The 23,926-nt window shown below is 38.4% G+C and overlaps 2 protein-coding genes across 4 annotated transcripts; one reads left to right on the top strand and one right to left on the bottom strand.

Annotated features, from left to right (window-relative positions):
• Positions 1–1,938: 1,938 nt before the first annotated feature.
• On the top strand, positions 1,939–14,510 carry CAPN10 (calpain 10). 3 transcript variants are annotated; one of them, XM_027464196.3, is made up of 14 exons: positions 1,939–2,224; positions 2,303–2,507; positions 3,838–3,969; positions 4,188–4,384; positions 5,564–5,781; positions 6,322–6,463; positions 8,184–8,350; positions 8,912–9,195; positions 9,685–9,887; positions 11,918–11,970; positions 12,088–12,173; positions 12,520–12,719; positions 13,017–13,062; positions 13,622–14,510. In XM_027464196.3, exons 2-14 carry the CDS (start codon positions 2,364–2,366, stop codon positions 13,649–13,651), a joined length of 1,902 nt encoding a protein of 633 aa, XP_027319997.1. In that variant the 5' UTR covers positions 1,939–2,224; positions 2,303–2,363; the 3' UTR covers positions 13,652–14,510. The 3 variants fall into 3 exon arrangements, with proteins under 3 accessions (XP_027319997.1, XP_027319996.1, XP_038039741.1); XM_027464195.3 differs by having other exon boundaries at positions 1,940–2,224; positions 11,918–12,173; XM_038183813.2 differs by lacking the exons at positions 11,918–11,970; positions 13,017–13,062; positions 13,622–14,510 and having other exon boundaries at positions 1,940–2,224; positions 12,520–12,657.
• Positions 14,511–14,648: 138 nt separating this feature from the next.
• On the bottom strand, positions 14,649–23,773 carry LOC101790295 (cytochrome P450 2J2). Its single transcript, XM_038183814.2, has 9 exons — positions 23,272–23,773; positions 22,023–22,185; positions 21,358–21,507; positions 19,710–19,870; positions 19,281–19,454; positions 18,910–19,051; positions 18,089–18,276; positions 17,107–17,248; positions 14,649–15,779 (listed from the first exon to the last, which is right to left on the bottom strand). The coding sequence occupies exons 1-9, from the start codon at positions 23,440–23,442 to the stop codon at positions 15,601–15,603; spliced, it is 1,470 nt and encodes a 489-aa protein (XP_038039742.1). The 5' UTR covers positions 23,443–23,773; the 3' UTR covers positions 14,649–15,600.
• Positions 23,774–23,926: the final 153 nt, after the last annotated feature.

The raw sequence follows: 23,926 nt of genomic DNA on the forward strand, positions 1-23,926 counted from the left end.
GAGATTATGAAAATACCATCAAATAGTACTCTGTCAAAGGACAGTCTTTATTCACATGGAAATGAACTGGCTATGTAACTGGATGCAAATCCCTTTTAACTCTAAATTTCCATGGCAACAGGACTTGGCCTATTGGTGTCTGCTTTCCTCCAGGAAATATAAAGCACCTGCATAAAGTGCCCTGAGAAACAGGTTGACAAAAAGGCAAGTGTCATTTTGTCTTAAAATATTCTAGCTCTTACTATCTAAATAGACCCGTGTTTTCTGTTTTAAGGAATAATATAATCCATCAGGATTGCCAAGAGGCAATGGAGAAAATTACTGCTTTTCTTCCAAAGGGCTTAGGGTCAATAAAAGAAAACATTGCCAGCTGCATAATGGATGAATTTGCCTGTTGCCAACTTTGCAGTCAAGGCAAAGAAAGCATGTCAGATGTGTTTAGGGAGATAGAGATAACTTTCATCTCTTCCTTTCTTCTAATAGCACCGTATATACAGATGCATGTTTAACTACCTCACTGTTCCAGGTAAGGCCTACTGTATTTACACTGTTATAGGAAGCAGTATGAACTTTGAGCTCTGATCTGTCCTTTAATGACATGTATGCAATTCTGATCTGTGATCACTGTTGCCTAAAAAAAAAAGCAGCGAGGGTGAAATCACATGGATGAGAGCCTCACTGTTCTCACACAGAGAGGCTTTTTCTTCCCTTTCCCTCCAGCAGCAGAGACCTCTCCGGTGTCAGCTCAGTTGCAGACCATGCAGCTGCAGCTCTCTTGCATGAGCCAGACAACAGGGGCCCTTATTCTTACTGACGACAGCATTCCCTTTGCTCCCACAAGGGTCAAAACTCAAATGTGGAAAGTCTTGCTTGTTGATTAAATTTGCAGTGGGGAAGCCTTGTGTCTGTACAGTGGGCACGCACAAGCAGCAGAGAATTTCTGGGTTAGCCAGTCACCAGACAGCAGTTGGATCATCTGCTAGTGCCCTGGGCCTTTTTCTGTTCCCTGAAGGCTGAGGTTTGTGAGGAAGATTTCAGTGTTCATTTTGGATAGAAACAAATCTGTGGTTCTCTCTCAAACAACTTTTGTGCCCGTGGATCAGCTGCTGTAACCACTAGCCTGACACTCATACGAGGGTGTATGTGATAAACCAGGGTATATGTGATAAATGATTTCTTTGGTAAACATCTTGTCCTCGTGCTGACTCAGCAGCCTGCTTACGTCACACTTTATCTTCTTGGGTAACACAAAGGTTTAAGAATGTAAGTGAAGTCTCCAGGTGGCCTGCTTCAGTATGTCTGTGACAGTAGTGGCTTAGTAATGGATGGCCCGTAAGGAACGTCCTATTTCTGTTTCCTTGCCATGGGACTTTCTATAGAATATATGGATTTATATATTTAGATATAAATATAGGTATACTAGACCATAGGTATATGCCATAGGTATATATACTATATATATATAGTATACCTATACTATATAAATATAGGTATACTAGAGATATCCTTTCTATAGGAGGTATAGCTTTTTGTTTTGTTTTAATGTATTTTTCCCAACTCTCTTTTATTAGGCAGCAGTGAGTGATTTTCACTCTATCAAAGTGTGAGAATTGCTGTCTTTTCTTGTCATCTTTGGCTTGCGGGCCATCACTTTGTGATAAACTATCTGTAACATGATCTGGACGCCACTTTGTGGAGATGAACGCCATCACCAGCCGCCACCCCCACACAAGCACCATCTCCTTTTATTCTCCTCAGCGCCTACGAGATGCCGGAGGGATCCTTCAGCTCCCCTCCCACCCCATCTGTGCCCCCAAATTTTCGCCAGGCGTTGCGGGCACCGAGCCTCCCCTCAGCGCCCGCCGGGCCCGGGGCCCGCTGGGCCTTGTAGTTTCCCCTCTCCTCAGGCGGCGGCGGCGGCGGATTGGCGGCGGCGGCACCACGCGGCCGCTCTCTCAGTGGCCGCCCTCCCGAGCCGCTACCTCGGGGCCGGCCGAGGCGCAGGGTGACAGGCGTTGCCCCGGGAACGGCCCGGGGCGGCCATGGCGGCGGGGCGGGCCCCGCGCTGAGGGGAGCTTGAGGGGGTGCGTGCGGAGGGGCCGTTTTTTTTGGGGAGGCCGCCTTCCGACACCCTCCTCGTCATCCTCATCTTCATCGGCAGAGCGGGGAGCTTCGAGGGTGGCGTCTGACAGGAGCCGGCGATGGCGTGGCGCGGGGTGAAATTGTGAGAGGCTTTCTGTCGCCACACAGCTTTCCTCCTCCTTTCTCCGTTAAATCTAAGCAACGTTCCTTTGCTTTTCAGGGCGTTTGGGGATATAAAGTGTTGGAAATAGCCGGCCCAGCTGCTTTGGATCGTGTTGAAAATGCTGGGAGAGAAAAAGCAGTTAACGGTGAAAAGAGATCTGTATGCAGACCCCACGTTTCCAGCCAGCGACGCCTCTATATTTTTTAATTATTGCACCCCGCTTGCCCAGTTCAGAGGCGAGATATCTTGGTTGAGACCTCAGGTGAGTTTGAGGGTTTAAAAGCCTGCGGTTTTGTGCAACTGGACTTTAAGGTAGTAAATATCAGCTAGCAATGAACAACAGCTTCTGTGTGTCTTTATTGATTAGAAGCATAGAATGGGTAAAAACAAAGTGTGTGAGTATTAACAATACACATCTTATTGTTTTTAAGTCAGGGTTCATGTTTGTAGTTTTGGTTTAAATCATGGTGTAGAACTTCGGAATTCCACAATGCCCGTAGAAATTCAGATATTTCATTGCAATTATGTTTCATCATACAAATAATGGGCATATCAAATTTAAAACAACACTGCATCGTTCCCTTTTTTTTCTAATAAATTGTATAACTTCTGAAAAATAACAGTATTTTAGAGTGTTTCTAAATGATGTTGATTCCTTTGCTATTGTTGAGGAAAATTTGTGCTTTGATAACAAGAAAGAGTTTCTTTTTTAGCAGCTATAGTTTGTATTATTGCTTTAAAACTTCCATCTAGCTTTTACGGCCAGACATATGAGAACTAAAAAATTAGAATGCGTTTCTGCAGTACGTTCAATGAAAGTGAAATATTTATGATATTGCTTTCTATATGGGGGGGGGAATAAGGCTATAAAAATGTAACGGGGTGAAGAAGTACGTTGTCTTTAGTTGTATTGCTTTTCTGCCCTACATCTGGAGGGTGATTGTGGAACAGTACTGGAGCTATGGGTTATCAGATGGAATTAACACGCAAAAGCTTTGCCAGAGTCCAGTGTGCAGCTGGATTTTGTACCTTACGCCTTGATTGGTACTGAGGACTGATGAGTTAACTTCCGTTTCTTGCAGTGCTTGCAGATGCTCACTTTCAGATCAGGTTAAATTGTTCAAGACCTTGCATTTGAAGTAATTGCTTTCACTACCAACTAATCTATTTTTATCTGCCCTAGAAAAGCTTTTTCTATTATATGGGTTTGGAGATTCTTGTAATTTGTGATGTCCACTGTGATGTGAATAGCATCGCTTCTATCACAGTTGATCATATATCTTGCAAGGAGCTGATGAATTAAGTTGTCTTTCACTTATTGACCTCCCTGCTGAGGTTGCACTCGATGGTGGCATTTGCGCACTAAAATCTATGCGGAAACTAGATTTACCTCATATGAAGTTCCTGTGAAAAGCCACAAGGCAGCAATTTTGTTGTTGCTTGCTTTGACTGAGAAGGAAGACAAAATGTTTTAAGAGGTAAAAGCCCCCTTGTTTTGTGAGATGTCTTGAAGCCCTCCTGGTCCCTGCATTACAGACTTCGTTAGACAGTTAGGCAACCTTCAGCTTTAACTCCCCTTCTTTTACTTTCAGGACATCTGTTCTACTCCTCGGTTATTTTCAAACAATCTGCAGGATGTGCAAGTGAAACAAGGAATCCTGGGAGATTGTTGGTTCCTGTGTGCCTGTGTAGCTTTGCAGAAGAGTAAATACCTACTGAATAAGGTATAGAATTTATGTTTCAGATTTTGTTTTACCTGATTTATATTTATATATTTTCGAATCCCAATCCATATGAATATGGATTTTGTTATGCCTAGTTGTACTGTTTTTGTTGTGACTTTTTTTTTTTTTATTAAATGTCTGGTATTCAGCATAGATTTAATTTGTTTCATTAAAAAAATACTAATTATTTGTCTCGATTTTGGCTTTTTTGCCTCTAGGTAATCCCTCCAGGTCAGCCCAGCTGGACAGATGAGTCATATCGAGGCTGTTTCACTTGTCGAGTTTGGCAATTTGGACACTGGGTAGAAGTAACGATTGATGATCGTTTGCCTTGCCTTGGTGGTAAACTCTGCTTTTCCCAGTGTCAGACAGAAGATTTGTTTTGGCTTCCGCTACTGGAAAAAGCTTATGCAAAGTAGGTGAACACTGTTATTGAGGGAAGTAAAAGGAGGTAGAATACTTGTATATCTTACCTTCTGTTTACTCAGACATCTGACTGTTTTGGGCATAGATCTGCATATTATTCAATATAAAGTAGCCAGCTTTTCCATACTGGGTTGTACAGAAGTCTCTTCCTAAACCTGTAAGGTGTGTTCTTGGTTACATGTGGGATACAATAGTCTTAGGGAGAGAATTAGGGTGAAAAGAAAGAGCTGAAACGAATATCAACTTTTGGATTCAAATGATGTTTGTTAAGCCACTATCCATTGCTCACCTAATTTATTAAAGGGAACTCTTTTGATAGTATGGCAGTTTGAGGGCTCACTGAAAAGCAGACAGCCTGTAAATATCTTCGTGGAAAGCAACATTACATCAGTTTAAGCTAGTTGAGGTCATGACTGTGTGTTCCACTGCTGCTTTTGCTTTATTTGACAGTTTATTACTGAGTAGGAACAAAAAGATTGTTAACGTGGTTGAAAATGTGGCTGGTTTATAAAACATCTTTCAAAATGATATCAAATCTATCCAAACCAGAATTTGGAGACAAAGTGCACTACCTAGAAGAAAGATTGTGTGGCTGCCAGCAGAGGGCAGAAAAAGACTTTAAGTATAAAGTAGTTTCTTCTGTAGATGTGTTGAGTAGAAGGTGTGAACTAGCTAGGACATGCTAAAGCTTCTCAGTACTGTAGGCCTGAAAGGTTATGCTCTGTTTTGTGTTGATCTGCCTAGGTAGTTTTTTTCTAATTTGGTTTGCTGTTTTGTATCAGGTAGGGTAGTCTCTTGATTTATTTAAACTGTTGAAGGAAACACTGTGCAGAGTGAACAAAACTAATAGAAGGAAGAAGAGAGTACTTATGCAGAAAGCATTGTGAAAGATGATGTGCAAATAAGGTAAAAATTACTAGGCTAGAACAGTTCCTTTATAGGAAAGAATGAGTTAATAAAATTCTCATCAGACAATGAAATATCTGATGGCTTATGTATTCTTTAGGTGAAGTATTCTGAAAATAATGCAGTTTGTGCATTCTCTTGCTTACTTGGGGATTAGGCAGGATACAGTCATGATTGTGATGTAGGGGAAGATTGAAAGGACAAAAGAACCTTTTTTTCTTTAGTTGTGCTTGTAGAAACTTTTTCTTCTATTTTTCTATAGAGTGCATGGATCTTATGAACAGTTATGGGCAGGACAGGTGGCAGATGCTTTGGTTGATCTGACTGGAGGCATTGCTGAAAGATGGACCCTGAAAGACCCTGGAAGAAATGTAGAGAAAGAGAAGACTGGTATGGTTTTGAAGAAAGAATTGTTTAGGAGATTAATGAATCTAAAGGAACAGTGTGTAATAAGCTGCTCAGTCCTCAATTCCAGACAAGGTAACAGTAAAGTTCTAGATGTTTAAAGGAATCTTTTCAGTTTAACGCTGTTCAGTGCACAAGGCAGACAGCAATTGCATACTGCTGATTCTAGTACCATGCATGTTCTGTTGTGCAATTTTATGTAACCTTGGATGAGTAAAGATTTAAGGATACTGTTAAGTTCAGAATGGAGGGTTTTGGGGGAAGTGCTTTTTATGTTAGGTGTGTGGGAAGGTATTATGATTCACTCTCAAAACAGACAAAAAAAAATCACCCAAATCCCAACCCCCAAAAAATTAATGAATTTCACCACCAAGAATTGGTAGATGTTTGAGATCAACTACTGAGTTAAAATGCTTTAAAATTTATGTTTATTTCTATATAGTTACAAATAACACTATTTTTAATGCTGTTTTTATACTGATCCAATAAACAATTCCCTTTTAGCTCAAAATTGCTTTCTTTCACAGGATGGTTTAAAGTCTGTCTTTGTAAAATATGAAGTGAGTTCTTTTGTATATTTTCTAATCCAACATTATTATATTTTTTTCTCTTCAGGTGCAAGTGAACTAGGAGAATTTCATGCCTTTATTGTGATAGACATGTTGAATCTTTCTGAAGTGTCAGGCAAGGAAATTGTCCTGCTACGAATACGAAATCCTTGGGGGAGGCGGTGCTGGAAAGGTCCCTGGTGTGAGGGGTAAGTAGGTTTATTTTCATTTGGAAAATGATTTGTGAAAGTTCTGAAGCTCAAGGCTGAATGTTGCTAATAGATTAAAGTAAAGGAGAGAGGCTTTATTTGGTCTGCAATTGTTTTGAGAGTTCACTGAGTTTCACTAAGGCTATTCACATTGATCTAATAATTCTGGTAATCTAAAGTTTTAATGTCATTTTTTTGTTTAACAAAGCATTGTGTCTTCACGTACAAATACGCTTAAGCTGTTTGTCTTCTGTCTCCAATTTTTGTGGTGCCTTTGTTTTCTGTGCAGTTGGTCAACGGACCTTTGCTTAAAAGAGGTTTGTGGCTTATAAGTTGTCACTCAGCTTTACTCAGCTGTTCTTGTTTGTATTGTCTCAGTTGCAGGAAACAAAAAACTTTTGTTTAAAACACAATACAGCAGAAGGATGTGTATGCTTTTTGCTTGTGTGGTCTCTTTCTGTTTCTGCAGGTTAATATGAGGAGAAGAAACTGGAATTGATGCAGAGTGTATATATAAAGAAAAGAGCTATTTTTAAAGGAGATACAAAATTTTGTTTAGCAGTTCAAATGGCAGATAGCTTGCACATAACAAGAATGAAAGGGCAGAGACCCTCTTAGCTTATTTTGAAAAGTGTTAGGATATTTAGACTGTAAAAAAGAACACACAATTCTGGACCCAAGGAGCTTTCAGCAATAAATTATAGTAAAATATGATTGTGCTAATAAGCAGTTTAGAAAGAGAGTGGAGGTTGTTTGTGTGTGTGTCCCAAGTTAAAAAGATATCTCAGTGATGCCTCCATCCCTGCTGCCACTCTTATAAGGCCAAAATTCTTTACTCAGAGTGTGGTGAGGTCCTGGCGCAGGCTGCTCAGAAAAGTTTTAATTGCCCCATCCCTGGAAGTGCTCAAGGCCAGGCTGGAAGGGGCTTTGGGCAACCTGGGCTGGTGGGAGGTGTCCCTGCCCATGGCAGGGGGTTGGAACTGGGTGATCTTTAAGGTTCCTTCCAACACAAACCATTCTGTGATTCTAAAGTGATTATCCTTTAACGGTTTTTACTTTGGTAGAGTTTTGGATATATTCTTAGTCTCTTGCGGTAGTTTCTTTGTCGAACAGTGACGTGCCATATAGCTGAGAAGATAGCATTTCTTTGAATGGCCATAGAGCCCTGTTTTGTTTTTTTTCCCCTAAGTGCTGAATCCATAGGTATTCTAACAGAAATGTTGCAAATATTGGCTTTTAATGGGCCCTAAATAAAGTTCAGGGCTTAGCCAGCAGACTCTGATAGGGACAACTTGGTGCTTTATACAAACAGTGGTTTTTGATGTTTGCTGTGCAGCACTGAAGTTCTTTTAGAGCCATCACTGTGCAGCTTGGCTTACTTTCCTCACTGGTTTTAACAACCATTAAAATCATTATTTTGGCTCTCGCTGTTTGGACACTGTGCTGTGGCTCTTGAAAGCAAAGTAGCTATGTCAGCTGTAAGTATGCTACTGTACCTTATCTGGTGTTAGTTTGTTTCTAAGTTTTCTTTGCATGTTTTGATTCATACTTTCCATTATCAGTCTCACTGCCTAGCAAAGTGTACACAGGAAACATTCTATGCAGGAATCTGAAACCAAAATGAAACCTTTTTTGTCCTACACAAGTTTGCTGCATGGGGCAGAAGATTGTTATGGAACTCAGTTGGGTGAAGAACTGAATCTTAGCTTTTGTCTTACAGTGGTCAAGGGTGGAGCCAACTAGATCCGGTAGTTGCCTCAGAACTGCTCTCACAGATCCAAGAGGGAGAATTCTGGGTTGATGAAGAGGAATTTTTCAGAGAATTTGATGAGATTACCATGGGCTTTCCAATCAACGAGGAAGGACAACTGCAGAGCCTTTATACAGGTGTGATATGAAAAAACAACTTTCTTGTACAAGTAATGTTACGTCAATGGGAAAGTGTCATTTGAACTGCAAATGGCTGCAACTAGACCATCATTTCTTTTTCTCAGTCTTTCCTACTTATACACCTGTAGACCTTTTCTGTCTCTACTGCTGGGAAGAATAGAGGGATAAAAGGAAACTAAAGATCCTTAGAAGGGTCTTTGATATTCCTCAGAAATCTAGTTACTTGCTGGCTCGTTCAGAGATTAGCGTTCTTGTTTGAAGTTTAGACAGCTCCTATTCTGGAGAGTCTTTAGATTTTTTAGTGAGATAGAAACTTCAGATTTCTAAAGCCAATTCCTTGTTACTTGTAAAGCTCATGTCATCTCATTCTGCCGTTACCAGACATGAGATACATTTTTGTGCCTCTCGAAATCTTGTTCATACATGTCTACTGGGAAGAAGTATCAGGGCTGCCACAGGATGTTCTCTTGGGCTAGGGAATCTCTGCTTTGCCATGTGTTTGTTGTATAAAATTAAATAACCTCTGGTGTCTGCACCATGTTTTTCTTATTTTGTTAGAGAAAGTGCTGTATCACTCTCAGAATCTTTTTGGATCCTGGGTGAGAGGCCAGTCTGCAGGTGGCTGCCGTAACAACAGCAGCTTCCCTACCAACCCTAAGTTCTGGCTGAGAGTCTGTGAGAAGAGTGAGGTGTGCATTGCTCTGCTGCAGAAACACAGGAAATACAGTGCTGACTGGGCTGGAAGAATTCAAAATCTAACTCACTTAGTAGAGAAAAATCTGTCTTTGACTGAAGGCATGCAGGTGAAGAATTATCAGGCTGTGGGATTGCATGTCTGGAAGGTAATTTGGAAGTGACGTTTTTCTTTTTGCAAAAAAGTTTCAAAACATTACTGAAACATCTGACTAAAACCATTCATTTTTTTGCAGCAGTGATAGGATTCAACAGTTCACGTATTTTACACCTTGTATTTATGTTAGAATGATCCCAATTTACGTCACAAAGCAGATGCTCTGTGTACAGCCTAGGAGTGAACTAGTACTTGGTTCTCATCTTTGAGTGCCAAGATCCAGAACTTTTGAGCCTATTCCAAACTAGTGCATGATATTTCAAGCAGCTGATTATTTGATGACAATACCTAAATGTATTCCTCCTAAATATTAACACTTTCTATTCCTCTTTGATGTTCAGCTTGTCTGCTGATATTCTCTTCCTTGTTTAATTTTGTAAACATATGCATGTTTAAAAATGGTTTAAAGAATATTTGATCACTGCTATTAAAAACTGCTCATTTTCCTAAAACACCATGCATTATTATGCATCTGTTCTAGGTGGAGAAGAAACGATTTAACCTTCCAAAGACCCTCTCTGCTCCTCCAGTTGTAGGTACCATCTGCCATTCGTATGATAGAGAAGTGCATGTATGCTGTGACCTTTCACCTGGGTATTATCTTGTGGTTCCCAGTACTTTTCTAAAAGATGCAGTAGGGCATTTCTTGCTTCGTGTATTTTCAACAGGACGAATCTCTCTCAGGTAGGTTTAAAAGGAAACAGAAACGTTCTTAAAGTTGTGGGCATGCACAAACGCATGAAGTGTAGGGTTATGTGCCAATGTTCAAAATGTTTCTGAAGAGCTTTGCAAAGAGTCAAATAATAGTGTTGTTTTCTCTTTGAATTTATGTAAGTAGTATCCTGTCTCCTTGTTTTTTGGATGAAGCTGTTACGTCTTCTTTAAAATATCACAGAGTCAGCTGAGTAACATCCTGACTCTAAATTGTATCCCAGTGTTCTGAGAGAGTGCATATTTCATAAAAGAGCTGAGCAGGTTTCTGCAGAACAGATCTCTCCTATGTGGAAATCATTTCTTAGCACTGGGAAAAGTGAAGGTGTACCAGAGAAGTTAAAAGCAGCTGTTACTATAGTCAGTGGTGGGAAAGAAGAGCCGTATATTATCATATACTGAAGAAAGTGTTGGCACATGTTCTAACAGATTGCCTGACATGCAGTGTTGTGAGCAGTACAGTTTCAAATGCAAATAGAGTGTCAGCAGTGGACTCAGATGACATAGTACCTGTAGCTCATCTTTGCAGAACAGGTGTGAAAAACAGCACTGACATAAATGCTGTCTTCTTTAGTTGAATGAAGGATTGGATTTTGAATTAAAGCATTCAGTGCTGACAATATGGCAGAGTATTTTAATGGTGAATGCCTTAAAACATTACCAACGTTTTGATCAAGTGCTTAGAAGGATCACTGTGTATTGTGTCATATTTGATCTTCATAACTTGTGATGGAAAAATGGACTTTTATAATGTACTTGAAGTAGTCTTTTTCCCCCAATATAACAATGCTTGCTGATCATACACAGGATATCAGCAGTATCAGTCCAATAGCTTCTGATCACTTTTAGTATTTTAACTATGGCAGACTACAGAGATATCTCAACACTTTTAAGTCAGTTATTTATGAGCAATTCTGGGTTAGTGACCATACGGCTGAAATAAATGCTGAAGAAGACATGATGATGAGTAGTTGTGTGGAGTCAACAAAGTTGTATCTTCTTCCAATAAATCTGAAAAAAAAAAGGGGTTGCCTAACAGCTTGTGCCTCGTGTATATGGAGGCAAATTATACTGTTGGCAATGTGTTTAAAAGCTGTTCAGACTTTTTGGTATTCTGATAGTATGCTAACAGCTCATATGTCCTTGGACAGAAGCTGGCAAATTGCAGTATAAAGTCAGAGCATGGATTAATCATTTACTCTGCAGAATTTGTAGGCAAGGTGGCATCAAGTTTTAGACTGAATAAAGGTCTGCAAAATGATGAGGCTAATTTTGCTGTATGGTTGCAAGATGTGGATGTTTATTGGAAGTATATTTGGTTTCTGGACATAGCATCTGTGGAACACTTGACTGGATATTTTATCCCATCATCTGTTGCTGTTAAGTATAACACTTCTGCCTCTGAAACAGAGGTGTCAGCCTGGATACGTGTCTAGAATGGACAGTCATAGAATATCAGAACAGCTGTTACATTAAGTGGATGGAAAAGTGGAAGTGAGGACAGATGGTATGTTTGAAGTTAGATTGTGATATGATTTCAAATGCTGTGGAGCTGATGTTGATACTAGTTTGTTCAAATGGCTGTGAGAAGTGGTGCTGAGCTATGATTGAAATGTGTTAATGTTACAGCGATAAAGTCAGCAGGTAGAATGGAATTCTCTGAATGAAGGCATAGTGGATCTAGGAAAAAACAATCCACAGTGTATGTTTTGAACGTACTGAGAGGTGCTTGTGGTACTCAAGGCAACACTATCAGCTGTATTGCTTTCAACTATACCTTACAAAACAGCATTGATAAAAGTGGGTAAACCATGATACATCACGAATATATAAAAATCTATCTGTTTTTGATGCATGGTTTTTATGTGCTGTATTCTTCTGGATGTCACTGTGTTCATGTAAGTTTATGTAATGCTAGTCTGCTTTTGTGAGCTGGTTTTTTAAATCTGTGAAATCATACGGATCTTTGTGCATTTAGTTTTGTTCTCTCTTATGTTTGATAGTGAGGTAAAACCACCACCACCAGATGCTGCCCTCTCTGAAGAACTCCCAGCAGGTGAATGGGAAACAGTGCAGCTGCAGGGATGCTGGAAAAATGGGCAAAGTGCTGGAGGTAGCAGGAACTTCCCCTCCTTCCATATCAATCCCTGCTTTCCCCTCTCCATTCCTGCAGGACCAGGAAAAAGCAGTGTGAAAGTTACTCTCCGTCAGCACTGCCAAGATAGCAAGTGTCGTCCAATAGGTTTCCATATTTTCCAGGTAAGACTTCTTCTGATCAGCTTGCTCATTTGCCAGGTGTGAAGGTAAGCCTGTCAGTTATTTCAGTGCTCCTTGCCTTGGCAAGGGACGTTACTTTTAGGAGAAGTTCAAGCTGATCCTGTGTAAAGGATAAAATTTCCTAGGATTGATTTATCTGTACTTAATACTGCCATCTGGATTTTCTGAAGGCCTTCCCATGCTTCTCTTCTACAGCTCTGTACATAAGAATGAGCATTTGAAGTGTAGTAGATACATAGAATATACCTTACTGTGCTGTACCTGGCATTTACAACTGTAAAGACTGGAAAAATTTGAGAAGATAGGCATGTTTTCTTTCTTTTTGCAGGTGCCTAACAGCAGTTGGAAGCCAAATACTTCCTCTTTTCTACACTTGGAGCCACTGGTTAGCTGTGTACCTCATTGCTATTCACAGGAAGTAAGCCAGCTTTGCAGGCTTCCTGCAGGAAGTTATGTAATTATACCATCCACGTACTTGCCCAATACAGAAGGCAATTTTACAGTGGTCATAGCAACCAAAATAGACAGGTAAAAATATGTTGCTTTGTGTATTTTAATTTTTAAAGCTTTTTAAGAAATGGGGATGTTTTTTGACAAGCTGCATTGAGTTGGAAGCCTTATTCCATGTAGTTGCTCCTGGTGTGAGTAATAGCAGATCTGAATCAGAGTCTATAAATTCTGTAAGATTGTGTTAATATTCCGTACGGGTGAGAATGTGGAACAACACCTAGCATAACAATCTTCTCTTTTCAAAGTGTGATAAAGTGATTTGCAAGATCCCCTAGCGCTTTGCACAGAAGTAAGTGTGGTTTTCATTTTCAACAGGAAACGCATTCACAGCCGAGAGACACTTGGACAAGTATTACAAGAGGTAAGTGATACACTTCTTAATTTCAGTTGTCCTAAAGATAACACAGAGGCATCATCAATGCTTATGTATTAGCTAATATTTGAGAGTTATGCAAAGGGTACTGTGTGACATCAAGGGAACAAACAGGTTAGATTTGTCAGGACTTCAAAATTTGGTGAATTTGGAAATGGTAGTTGTAGTTTGCGTATCAGTGACAGAAATTAATGTCTGAATCTAATGTTCAAGGGCATAGTGCTCAGTGCTTTCAGAGTTTTAACCTCTGAAGGATCTAGGCAGTCTGCCTTACTGAGAAGTTGGGCTGTCGATTTCTAAGGTGCATCAGAGTAGAGCTGGATGTCAGTGTATTTTTCTAGAAGTTTGTGCAATTTGTGATTACTGAAGTTATGGAATTAACAAGCTTTTTAGTTTCTTTAAGACATTTCACAGGCTAAACTAGCTTTTACTCTTGGTTTCTAAATCTTTCTTTTCTCTATTTTACTTACATTCCTTACAAATTTCTTCTTTTTCTTGACAAAGTTAGCTGACGTAGCTATTTTTTGCCTTGTTCACTTTCTTATAGGTTTCATTTACAACTGTGATGAAAAAGTAATCTGGAATTCTCATGCTGTCATTTTGAGAAACCTTGGAAAGCTGAGGAATGCTTCACTTATTGCTGGTTTTGAATGGGATAAAAAGAAGATACTCATTGCCCCACTGTTTTTCCAATGGTACTAACTGTCAGGCCAACAACGACGTCCTTGTAAAAATACCTCCTTAATCATGTACACTCTAAACATGTTCTTCCCATGTGTTTTAGAACCAGCATTGTACAGTGAATCTTCATAATGTACCTCAGTTCTTCACAGATACAGGTGGAGAATATGTGCATGTTTTAACCCAAGCTGCAGTTTTAGAAGAAAACCAGGAATCATGGGTGCAAAATGGAATAATATTTGGTGGAAAAAAAAAAAATCAAGCTTACAGAAGGAGACCAAACTTAAGGAGACCAAAGGGTAAACATGAAGGAAAGAAACTGGAGTCTTTATTCAGGTAGGACATACCTCAAGAACCATCAAAATACACTGGAGTAGAGAAAGTTCCTACACTGCCAGTCATGCTGCCGAGCACTTTATTGCGGGCCCTTTGCTGCACCATGCAAATTGTAGGGTGAAAAGAATTTTTTGAGTGAGTTTTTCTTTAATGAACACCACGAACAAAAGAGATAAGACTTGAAAACTTTTGTTTATGGACTACCGTGTCAGACTGTTTTTGTAAATCTGTCAGAATGTATTTTATGCAAGATCTGCCCTTACTGTAAGAAATACGAAGTTTAAGAGACTTTTCTTAATTTCTGTTAGAAAGTATTTCTTATTCAAGGAAGATTTTTTAGATGTTATATTTTCCTCAATAAAAATGGAGTAATGTTAAAAAGTTTTAAAATGTCTTTTATTAAAAAGGTGAAAACTGTCGATGTCATGTCTTTTTGTTCTACAATTTTCACTAAATGGAAGGTGATAATTGGAAATACTAGGAGAGTAAGGCTTTCCGTTAGTTTTATGGCTGAGAAATAAGTAACTTTCTGCTTGTGCTTTCAACTACGTTCTAGCATAATTTATACTCATCCCTACTGAACCTTGAAAACTGAGAGCACCTAGGATGCTCGTGGCTGCATTTTAAGTCGTCAAAACTTTCCACACCTGTTATGAAAGTATGGGACAATGAAAGAAAAGCCCCTGTGGATAATGAATATCTACTGTGCTTGCTTTAACAAATATTGCCATCTTCATTATTTTCTTCATTTCTTGAAAGACTGTTACTTTCCCTTCAAATAGCAAAATATTGGATGACATAATGGTGTTTCTAAGTAGAAGAAGGGAAATTCATGAGGACACCTAGATCTGTGACATGATGAAATAGTGAACAGGTACTGAAGCAGTAATGTAAAAAAGGTGTAAGTATTTCTAAATTGGATATGATTATAACAGATCCTATTCTGCATAAATTTATGCATTTGTGAAGCTTATATACTACAAGATACAGTGCTTCCAGGGAGTGTGAAAGGAAAAGAGCCAAAACTTAGTTTGTATAACCTGGTATCTTCTGCAGAAGGATGTAGGAGCAGGCCTTCTGTGAATGCAGAGGAGTAACAGCATACTGAAGCAAAACTGTATTTTCAGGCATCCCTGCTGCATCAGAAGAGGTGTGCTATTTTAAGTGTGATTAGTGACTGAGTGCACATACAGGGAAAGCTTGGTACAGGTTGCTTCTCTAAAATGCTACATCTGATTCCACTGCTAAAGTGAGTGTGTAAATATGTTTTTGGTAATGTTTTTGAGTATTTATATACACCTAAGACTTCATTATATGAGCTTTGTTAAGTAAACTTATTTTAATTTCAAAAAGCTCAACTGTATGAAATCAGACCCCCTAAATAAAAATACTTCTATGTTAACTTGCTATACTGCATTACCTAAATTTGAATACAAATGAGATACTTGTTCTTTAATAACTGCAATTACTGACTGGTCAAAGTCCCTCAGCTTTGTAGGATGTTGCAGACTAACGTGGAATAGCCCGCAGTTTATATGGATGTGGCTGCAGTATTGCACCCAAAATATACTCCATGTTGATTTCCTTTACTCCCTCAGGGAGCTGGAATGTGAATGCCCGAAGCAGGTTGGTAAAGAAGATGAACAGTTCAACTCGTGCCATCTGTTCCCCCAAACATACACGGTGTCCTGCAGGAAAAGGGGAAAAGAAGTTAGCTGTGTAAAGCTAAGTTGTGAAAAAGAACTTAAAACTATTCTATTGAGTTCCATAAATCATGTAAGCTAATTATTTTCTGAAGACATTTTCTGTTTCCTTTTGTCCTGTAAGGACAGAACATGCCTTTAAGGTGTCGGGACATTTATTTACCCGAGAAACTGTTTTTCTAATGATGTAAAGTATCTTTTTTCCTGGAACATGAATGAGATTCTGCCTTTTTGCATTTGCTTCATGTTCTGTGTGTTGTGTTCTGTGACAACCACAAAGAACTTGGCTAAGGAGCCAGGTTTTGTAAAGCTTCATTACTTCAGAGTCTTTAGATGCTAAGTAGGGAGCACTGGAACATTGTAGCATGCAATTCTGGAGATAAGAAGGATGTAAATGGTCTTTCTCCAAAATAAATTAAAAAGGCTATATTAGGTCCTTAGAGCCTAGTACCTTTTTCCTAACCTTGTCCAAGAGCAGATATTCAAGGGATGGGAGTGAAATATAGGCATATGCCGAATGATGTATAGGCTCAGTGATTCATTTTGACGTACTGTTTTTATAGTATATTTCAGAATTTTATCCAAAGTACATTTCATATATGTAATATCTATATATTCACACTTTTTAGAATATATGTTATATTTAAATACTCAGATTATATAAATTGAAAACCACCAAAGCAAGTAAAAAAAAAAAAAAAAGAATTTCCTAGGTTGAAATGGTAACATAAATTATCTTCATTCATGTAAACTGGTGGCAAGTTTTTTGATTGACTATATAATGTTCTGTTAGATGCTTGGTTTTGCTGATTTTCTGGAGGTGCAAGAGAACCTGTAACTAGATTATTACTGCAGAATTTGGGAGACTGAGATTTGGTTTCCTGATTTATCACAGATTTTTCTCTGTGTGCTTTGTGAAATCATATTACTTTTGTCTTTGGGTTCCCATTTGTAAGGTGAGAATAAAACCTCAGAATGAGGTTTTATAACAGCCTTGAGGCTGTTAAGAAGATAAAATATGTTAGGGGCTAAGAAACTGAGATAACCTGATAGTAGGGACCATACATATACCAAGAAGATAGCATTATTCCTCCTAGCCATACTTATCCTCTGTTTTAATGCATACAAAAATCAATACAATAAAATTCAATACAATATTTCTGGCTTTTACAGTAAAACACCTGACTTCAAATATTCATACCAAATATGTTTTTATCAAAATGCTTTTAAAATGTTAGAATTTAGAAATAGTGTTTTTTTTTAGTTGTGCTGCAAGATGATGAAAAGGAATGCTGAAATGTCAGGGCATTACCTGCTGAGAAGGGTAAGAATGCCTCTTTGTTCACAAAGTTGCCATCCAAGTCAAGGAAATGATTTGGGTTGAACTTCCAAGGGGTTTCCCAGTGCTCAGCGTCATACACAACAGAGTGCAGATTTGGCAACAAAAGTGTGCCCTGCAAGAAGAAGCAGAGATTGTATTTTCTATGTGACTGACTCTTTTCTGTCTCTTTCCTTTTGTCTAGTAGCTAATAGCGCCATCCTGTGTCTGCGGCGCCGTGTCTGGATTCAGCTTGGTCTTCTGTGTACATCCAGGCATAAAAAACCCTTGTATCTTCTCTTTGTTGTGAAGTATTACGTGTTTGGCTCTGTCTATATGTTATCTCATCCTAGGGCTACTGAAGTGTCTTCCTGTCTGAGCTAGATTGCAGCTTGAATCTTTTTAAATGTCTGCCAGAATAATCATAGGAGCTTTCTTCTTTTGTACTCTTTACAATCTTTCAATTCCATCACATCAAATTCATGCTCAATGTGTTTGGGACATTCCTATCATGTCAGTGTGACTGTTGGATCTGTCACTATAATGAACCATCATCATCTTAAGTGTGTGGGTTTTGGGATGTGTTGTTTATTTGTTTTTTAATTGGCAGGGATAATTATGGCTCCAAGCTGCCCCTTAATTGTGAAAGTTAGCTGGCATGTAATTCATTAAACACCATTTAAAAATCATTCCTTAAAACACTTGCTCTGCTTTGAGGCCCAGACATCATCTGTATTTGGCTATCAGGAAGAAGGATTTGAATTTTCCTGATGTATGTCTACTACCTGTCCTGTTAGCCTTTTTGTTTCTTTTGTAACTGCTAATGAAAACTTAGCCCTGAGCACTTAGCTTTGTTTCATGCCTGTGGCGTGCTACAATATGCTCTCTATGCCAAATTAGGAATTGTTGGAGCTAAGGTGATAGAAGTACTAAATATGCATAATCCAAAGCTTTTTTAAAAAAAAGTATTCTATACCTTCTTAATGTGAAAGCCCATCAAAGTTGTATTCCTCATGCATTGTCGAGGGACCCCAACAGAGGTAATGTTGCTGTACCGCAAAGTCTCATGAATCACAGCATTTGTGTAGGGCAGTTTTTTACGGTCTTCATAACTGATGAGATGGGAGGGTTCCAGAGCAGCCTCTATCTCTCTTTGAACCCTTTCTGCAAAGAAATTGAAATATTTAAATTTATTTTTCCCCTTTGTTTTCAGTTTTGTATAAGTGTGGTCTAGGACTGGGGAAAAATAAATTGTGTTGTTCTGAAATGCCTTGGCACATAGCTCAACTGCTTTGTTGGTTTCAGTTGATCAAAGAAATGCATGTTCCCAAAATGCAGGATGGTCTCTGATTTAAGACACACCCCACTTTCTTATGAGGGTAATATCATTCTGTATTTAAAAAAGAAAAAAAGGAAGTGATGGGTTCTATTTCTATAATGCTTATGAATACTTATCAGGTAGCTTTGAAAAGTTTTAACCTCATTGAAGGTTAGGAAAAATCTTGATTGCATACGAAATCATGTAATTAGCTAGCTATTCTGTCTTTATCTCATTAGAAGAGGTTGGGAGGGGTTTCTATTAATTTATTCTAGTCTTGCTTAGTGAGCTGGTGAGGAGAACACACTTCTGTTTCATTTGTTAAACTTTCTAGACCTCAATTGTTGACATACTACCATTTGAATTCATTGCTAACATTTATTTGCTGTGTTGCAAGGGATTGAGCTCATACTTAGATTGCAATGACGTTCACTATGATGTAATGTTGAGTGCAGTTCTCTGATAAGGCTTTTACTCACCTTGTATTTCTGGGTATTTCACCATATAGAGCAGTGCCCAGAGAAGAGTGGTACTTGTTGTTTCTGTCCCTCCCAGCAAAAGATCAACCACGGTCTGAACCATGTTGTCTTTATTAAACGTAGAGGTGGGGTCATCTTTGGTCTGTAGAATATATTCACAAGGAGACTGTGAAGTGGAGATTTTCAGACTTACCTCTGGTCATGTAGCAATTGGTTTTAATGGATGAAAATGGTGAGCAGCTCATCAAAGCAAAAAACTTCCGTGCCAGACAGAGTGTGCATATAAGAATTCTATAGTAATTACTTAAGAGCCAGTATTTGTAGTAGGCACCAAGGCCAAGTAGAGACTTGTGTGATAAACAGATACTTACTTTTTCAATTTGAGCTAGGTAGAAGTCAATGAGATCCTGTGGATCGCCAGCTTTCTCCCTCTCATGAGCATGGACCTCATTCATAACTAAATTGTGCATGAAGTCATTGAATGCAAACACTTCCTGATGCGGTCCTGGGAAATGGTGCATAAGCCATGGAAAAGCATCGTACATCTGTGATTTTAAGCCAAAAGGAAGAAATGTGAGCTCTTTTAAACTGAGAACCCAATCCCAATTTACTGATTACTGTGCAAAGTCACTGCAACACTCATTTCAGTTAGGGGAGGCAATACACAAGTTGGAACGTTGGAAATAATGGAATGGAAATGTTTGAAAGTAATCATCACTGACTTGATTTCCTTTTTTTTCTTTTAATTGTGAAGTACAGATGCACTTTAAGGCACAAGAGCAAGAAAATTAGATTCTTACCCTGCCCCAGATAGTAGCTTGAAAGTAGATCACAAAATAAATAGCTTTGATAAGCTTGCTGAAGGATTCATCCTCACTGGAGAAACGATGTCCGAAAACAACAGCACAGATTATATTTGCAATAGCATGGACAATGAAAGTGCGGGGGTCAAAAGGCTTGCCTGTGAATATAGGAGGTACTTGTGAATATTTCTGAACAGACTGTAGTGAGAAATAATACAGGAAGAAGGCAGCTTTTTTTTTTTTTTAATAGTAAAAGTAATAACAGTTCAAGTTGTAGATCATAAGATCGACAAATTTCATATAATTGAACTCTAATACAAATTAACTGGATGGATTGTATTTGCAGGGAGTCTTAATTTTCAATCTGCTTTTAATTTTTATAAAAACACTAATTATTGGCCTTGAGAAGACAAGTGTTAGGTCTCCTTTCTCCTGCCTCTGACTTGTGATCCAGGTTGCCTGAAAGCATGAGCAAATCTGGAGGCAGATTAGTAAGTCTGGAAAAAAAGAAAGCAACAAAAAAACAGGAAAAAAAGTAAAGTCTGAATTTCTTAGTCATGTTAAAATGACTTGTGTGTTTTGTTTTTAAGTGCAGCATAACACTCAGCTATATATATATATGACTATTATTCCCACAGAGATTGGAAAGGCAAAAGTTGCATAATGCTTACTTTACAGGATGGAACACAGCCCCCATTAAAAAGGGTTAAAGTAAACAGAGGCAAAAGAAAAAGAGGCTAAACCTGGAAAAAAAAATCAAATGAAATACACATTTAAGTGGTGAGGACAACCTTTGAATTATACTAAGGAAAATGGTGGATTATGCATCTCTGACTTCAGTGCAACATTTGTAGTACTTCTTGGAAAAAGTAAATGCAATTATTGGGTTTGGTATGGGGAAGAATTGCATGGAAGGTAAAGATTTGGGCTGTACCAGGGACTCAGACTAGATGGTTTACTCGTGTCTTACGTATCCAAGGATCTTTAAAATGTTGCTCTCAGAAGACAGATGGGCCATTTCGCTATATCTAGGGCAAAGTGAGCTGGTGAGGGACCTTAGGAAACTTCTCTGGTTTCATATCAGTATAGAATATGGTGTGGGTGAAGGATTTGGCTTATCCAGATATTTATATTTAGTTGCTTTATTTTGGCATCTTGCTAAAATTCTACTGGTTTCTATTTCATCCAAACCCTAAAAAGGAGTTTTGTTGGACAACTGAACGATACATTCCTTGTGTTGGGCTTCTTTCTTTGCCAAATCCTAAAGGCTTGCTGCCCTAGAATGACTTGTAGCAGGTCACAATTTGTGTTCTTTATGGAAGAAAACAGGGTTTTTCTATGGGGTTTTGATAGGGTTTTTTTGAATGTAAAAATTGTTACCAGCTGTCCTTGAGACTGTGTTGATAATAAACATTTTACTAGCCCTACTTTAAAAAACAATTTCATATTGCCAGCTGTGCAGACAAAACATTTTTTTTTTTTTTTTTTGCTAAGAATGCAATTAAGAAGCTGGTAAAGTCCCACTAATAGGAAAAATAATACTTATGTTACTTTAAAAAAAAAAAAAAAAGTGTGAAACTTTTATTCCCCTATCCTAATATATTTCAGAAAATGCTCTAGGTCTTATTTTTTCTAGTGATTTTACCTTTTGTGTTTGCAAAGATGTCCAGAAGGTGATGGGCCTCTGTTTGAATTTGACGCTCCAAATTGTTCTTACCAAGTCCAAGGCTTCTTATAACTGTCATGCCGAAGCGTCTCTGTTGCTTCCAGGTGTGCCCGCTTGTCAGAAAAATACCTGAAGAACACAGAAATCTTTATTTCATTGCCGGGGAGGGAAATCCTTTCACTGCAGGAGGCAAAATTGGATTTAGATTAGGTTATATTTCACTAACAAAAAAGATATCATGATCTCAGATTCTGACTTTTGGTTTCTTCCTTAGGTGCTTATGACCCGCAGCTATATAGCTGCTTGTAACTGTGGTCCTGGAAACTGAGCGGTAATGGGTTTTGGTAAAGGCAGAACAGCTTTCTCTACCAGTGTCTTCTCTGTGAACATTCTTCTGTTTTAGAACTGATACAATTGAAGGGCAACTCCTCTCAGGAAGTATTTCTTTTAATGTATTGGAAAAAGCCAGTAGCATGGTCTATAAGAGGATATATTTTTTTTTCCTCCTTAATATACTAGCTCTGCATGGAGCCTTTATGCTACATAAGCCCAGTTATGTGTTTGTATAACAGTAGGTTGTGTTTCGTAGGAAAGCATCTTTCTTCTTTGTCTTGTTCATATTTCAGTACGGTAACATCTCCTACCTTTCTCGCCCATCATGTCCCTGTAGAATGGGGTGAGAGGTCTTCCAGAAGTCTCCTCTGAATGGGTGATGATGCCCTCTTTTACTGCTTTGTACCCGTTCAGGATAACAACAGGTGTCTGTCCCATCCATACTGTGTAGATATTCCCATAGATGCTGGTTAACTGAAGAGTTAATAACAGTAAATTAGTACACGTGAAATAGGGAATACGTACACTTAATTATTCATTTTAAGAGTTTCCTGTTGCCATAGCTAAACTCATTTGCCATCAAATTAGGTCAAGGGTATCAGAAAAATTTAGCCTTCTGTTGTAATGTGCTTTGGGGACAGACAATAATCAGACATTGCAGAATAGATACTAAGGGCATCTCTCAAAAGAGCACCTCTGAAAATGTCACAAAGAAAACAGGCCTCTGTCAGCTCAGAATCAAAAGAACAAGGGAATACCTGAAAAATCCCCCACATTTTCTGTTAATTTTCTTTAATGACCTAAATTGTCAGATTTTTTCTTGCTTCTAGCTTCTGGAGAAAGCAAGGCAATATTTTTGGATTCTTTCCTGGAGCTTTCCATGATTATTCATATTTGCCTCTATTGTCCCTCCTCAGATTATACTCATATTTTTCCTTTAAACAGTTTGAAGCAAATTCCTTAGTAGTCGTTTTATTTGGCTTGTAAAAGACTCATGTCACAAGCAGAACAGCAATAATTTTTTTCCTGTTCCATTTTAGTAATAATCTGTTATGTAACAATTTAGTTTAGTTTAGTTTAGTTTAGTAATAATCTGCATTGATGACTTTTGGTGGACAAACAAGGGGTCAATTTACAGTATATGTTTGGTCTTCTAATGGCCACTCACGGCCTGGACGTGTTCCAGTGATATCGGTGTCAGGCAAAGGAAATTCTACTCGAGATGGTTTACAAGATGAGAGATATTAATATGAAAACAGAAAACAAAACTGACAATGGAATGTCATGGTATTGCATTTAGTCTTTGTGATAATGTTATACGTGGTTTTTACTTTATCCAAAAGAGAGAGAGAATAAGTGATAAAGCATTGTGATATATTTTACTAAGGAATATTTTTTATTAATGCAGTTTTTTTGGATTCTTTGATATTATTTGATACTTTAGATTGAAGATTTTAAAAAAAAAAAAAAAAGCCCAAAGTTTAGACTGTTCCTATGCAATGTACAATCTCAGATAAAATAAACTCAGATGGATTTTCAACCACAGATATAAATAAATACCTTGGTGAGGGTTTCTCTGCGAAGTTTGAAGTCCAGCAGCCACAAGTTTCCAATGATAGGGAGAGGGACTGGTCCTGGAGGAAGCTGGCTACGCATCCATTGCAGCTTTAGGAACTGCAAAATCAGGAGAGATGCTACCAGAGCTATAAAAATCTCAACAATTCCCAACATCTTACGAAAATTTTTGCTTCTTGCTGTTTTTGTGTATGACTTTGAAAATATGAAATTGTGTGGATGAATGAGTTTGCCTCTACTGAAGTCTACCTCTTTCTAGAGAAAATACACCATCTCTCTCTCTCTCATTCTCCCTCCTTCTCTCTCGACCTGCGGTTTTCCCAAGCTGAAGTCCTTAGAAAACTTTGAAATATGTGATCCCTTGCAGTTAGCCAAGCCACACCTACTCTGTTTTATGATCTGTAGTTGTGATCTGTCTCTTTCTTAGCATTTTGTTTCCTTCCTATTGTTGATATTGGTTCTAAACGGTAATTGTCAGTTATTCAAGGATATCAGGTGTCTTGCATCATGGTAACACCTCCTGTAGCTAAACACTGAAATAACAAGGATGCATTACTTATTACCTTTCTGAAACACCACAATTATGTGTTTTCTGTTACAGAAGCAGAAATGTGTACTTAATACTTGTCTGTTAGGAGAC

Source organism: Anas platyrhynchos, chromosome 9, assembly GCF_047663525.1.
Source record: "Anas platyrhynchos isolate ZD024472 breed Pekin duck chromosome 9, IASCAAS_PekinDuck_T2T, whole genome shotgun sequence".
Taxonomy (NCBI): Eukaryota; Metazoa; Chordata; class Aves; order Anseriformes; family Anatidae; genus Anas; species Anas platyrhynchos.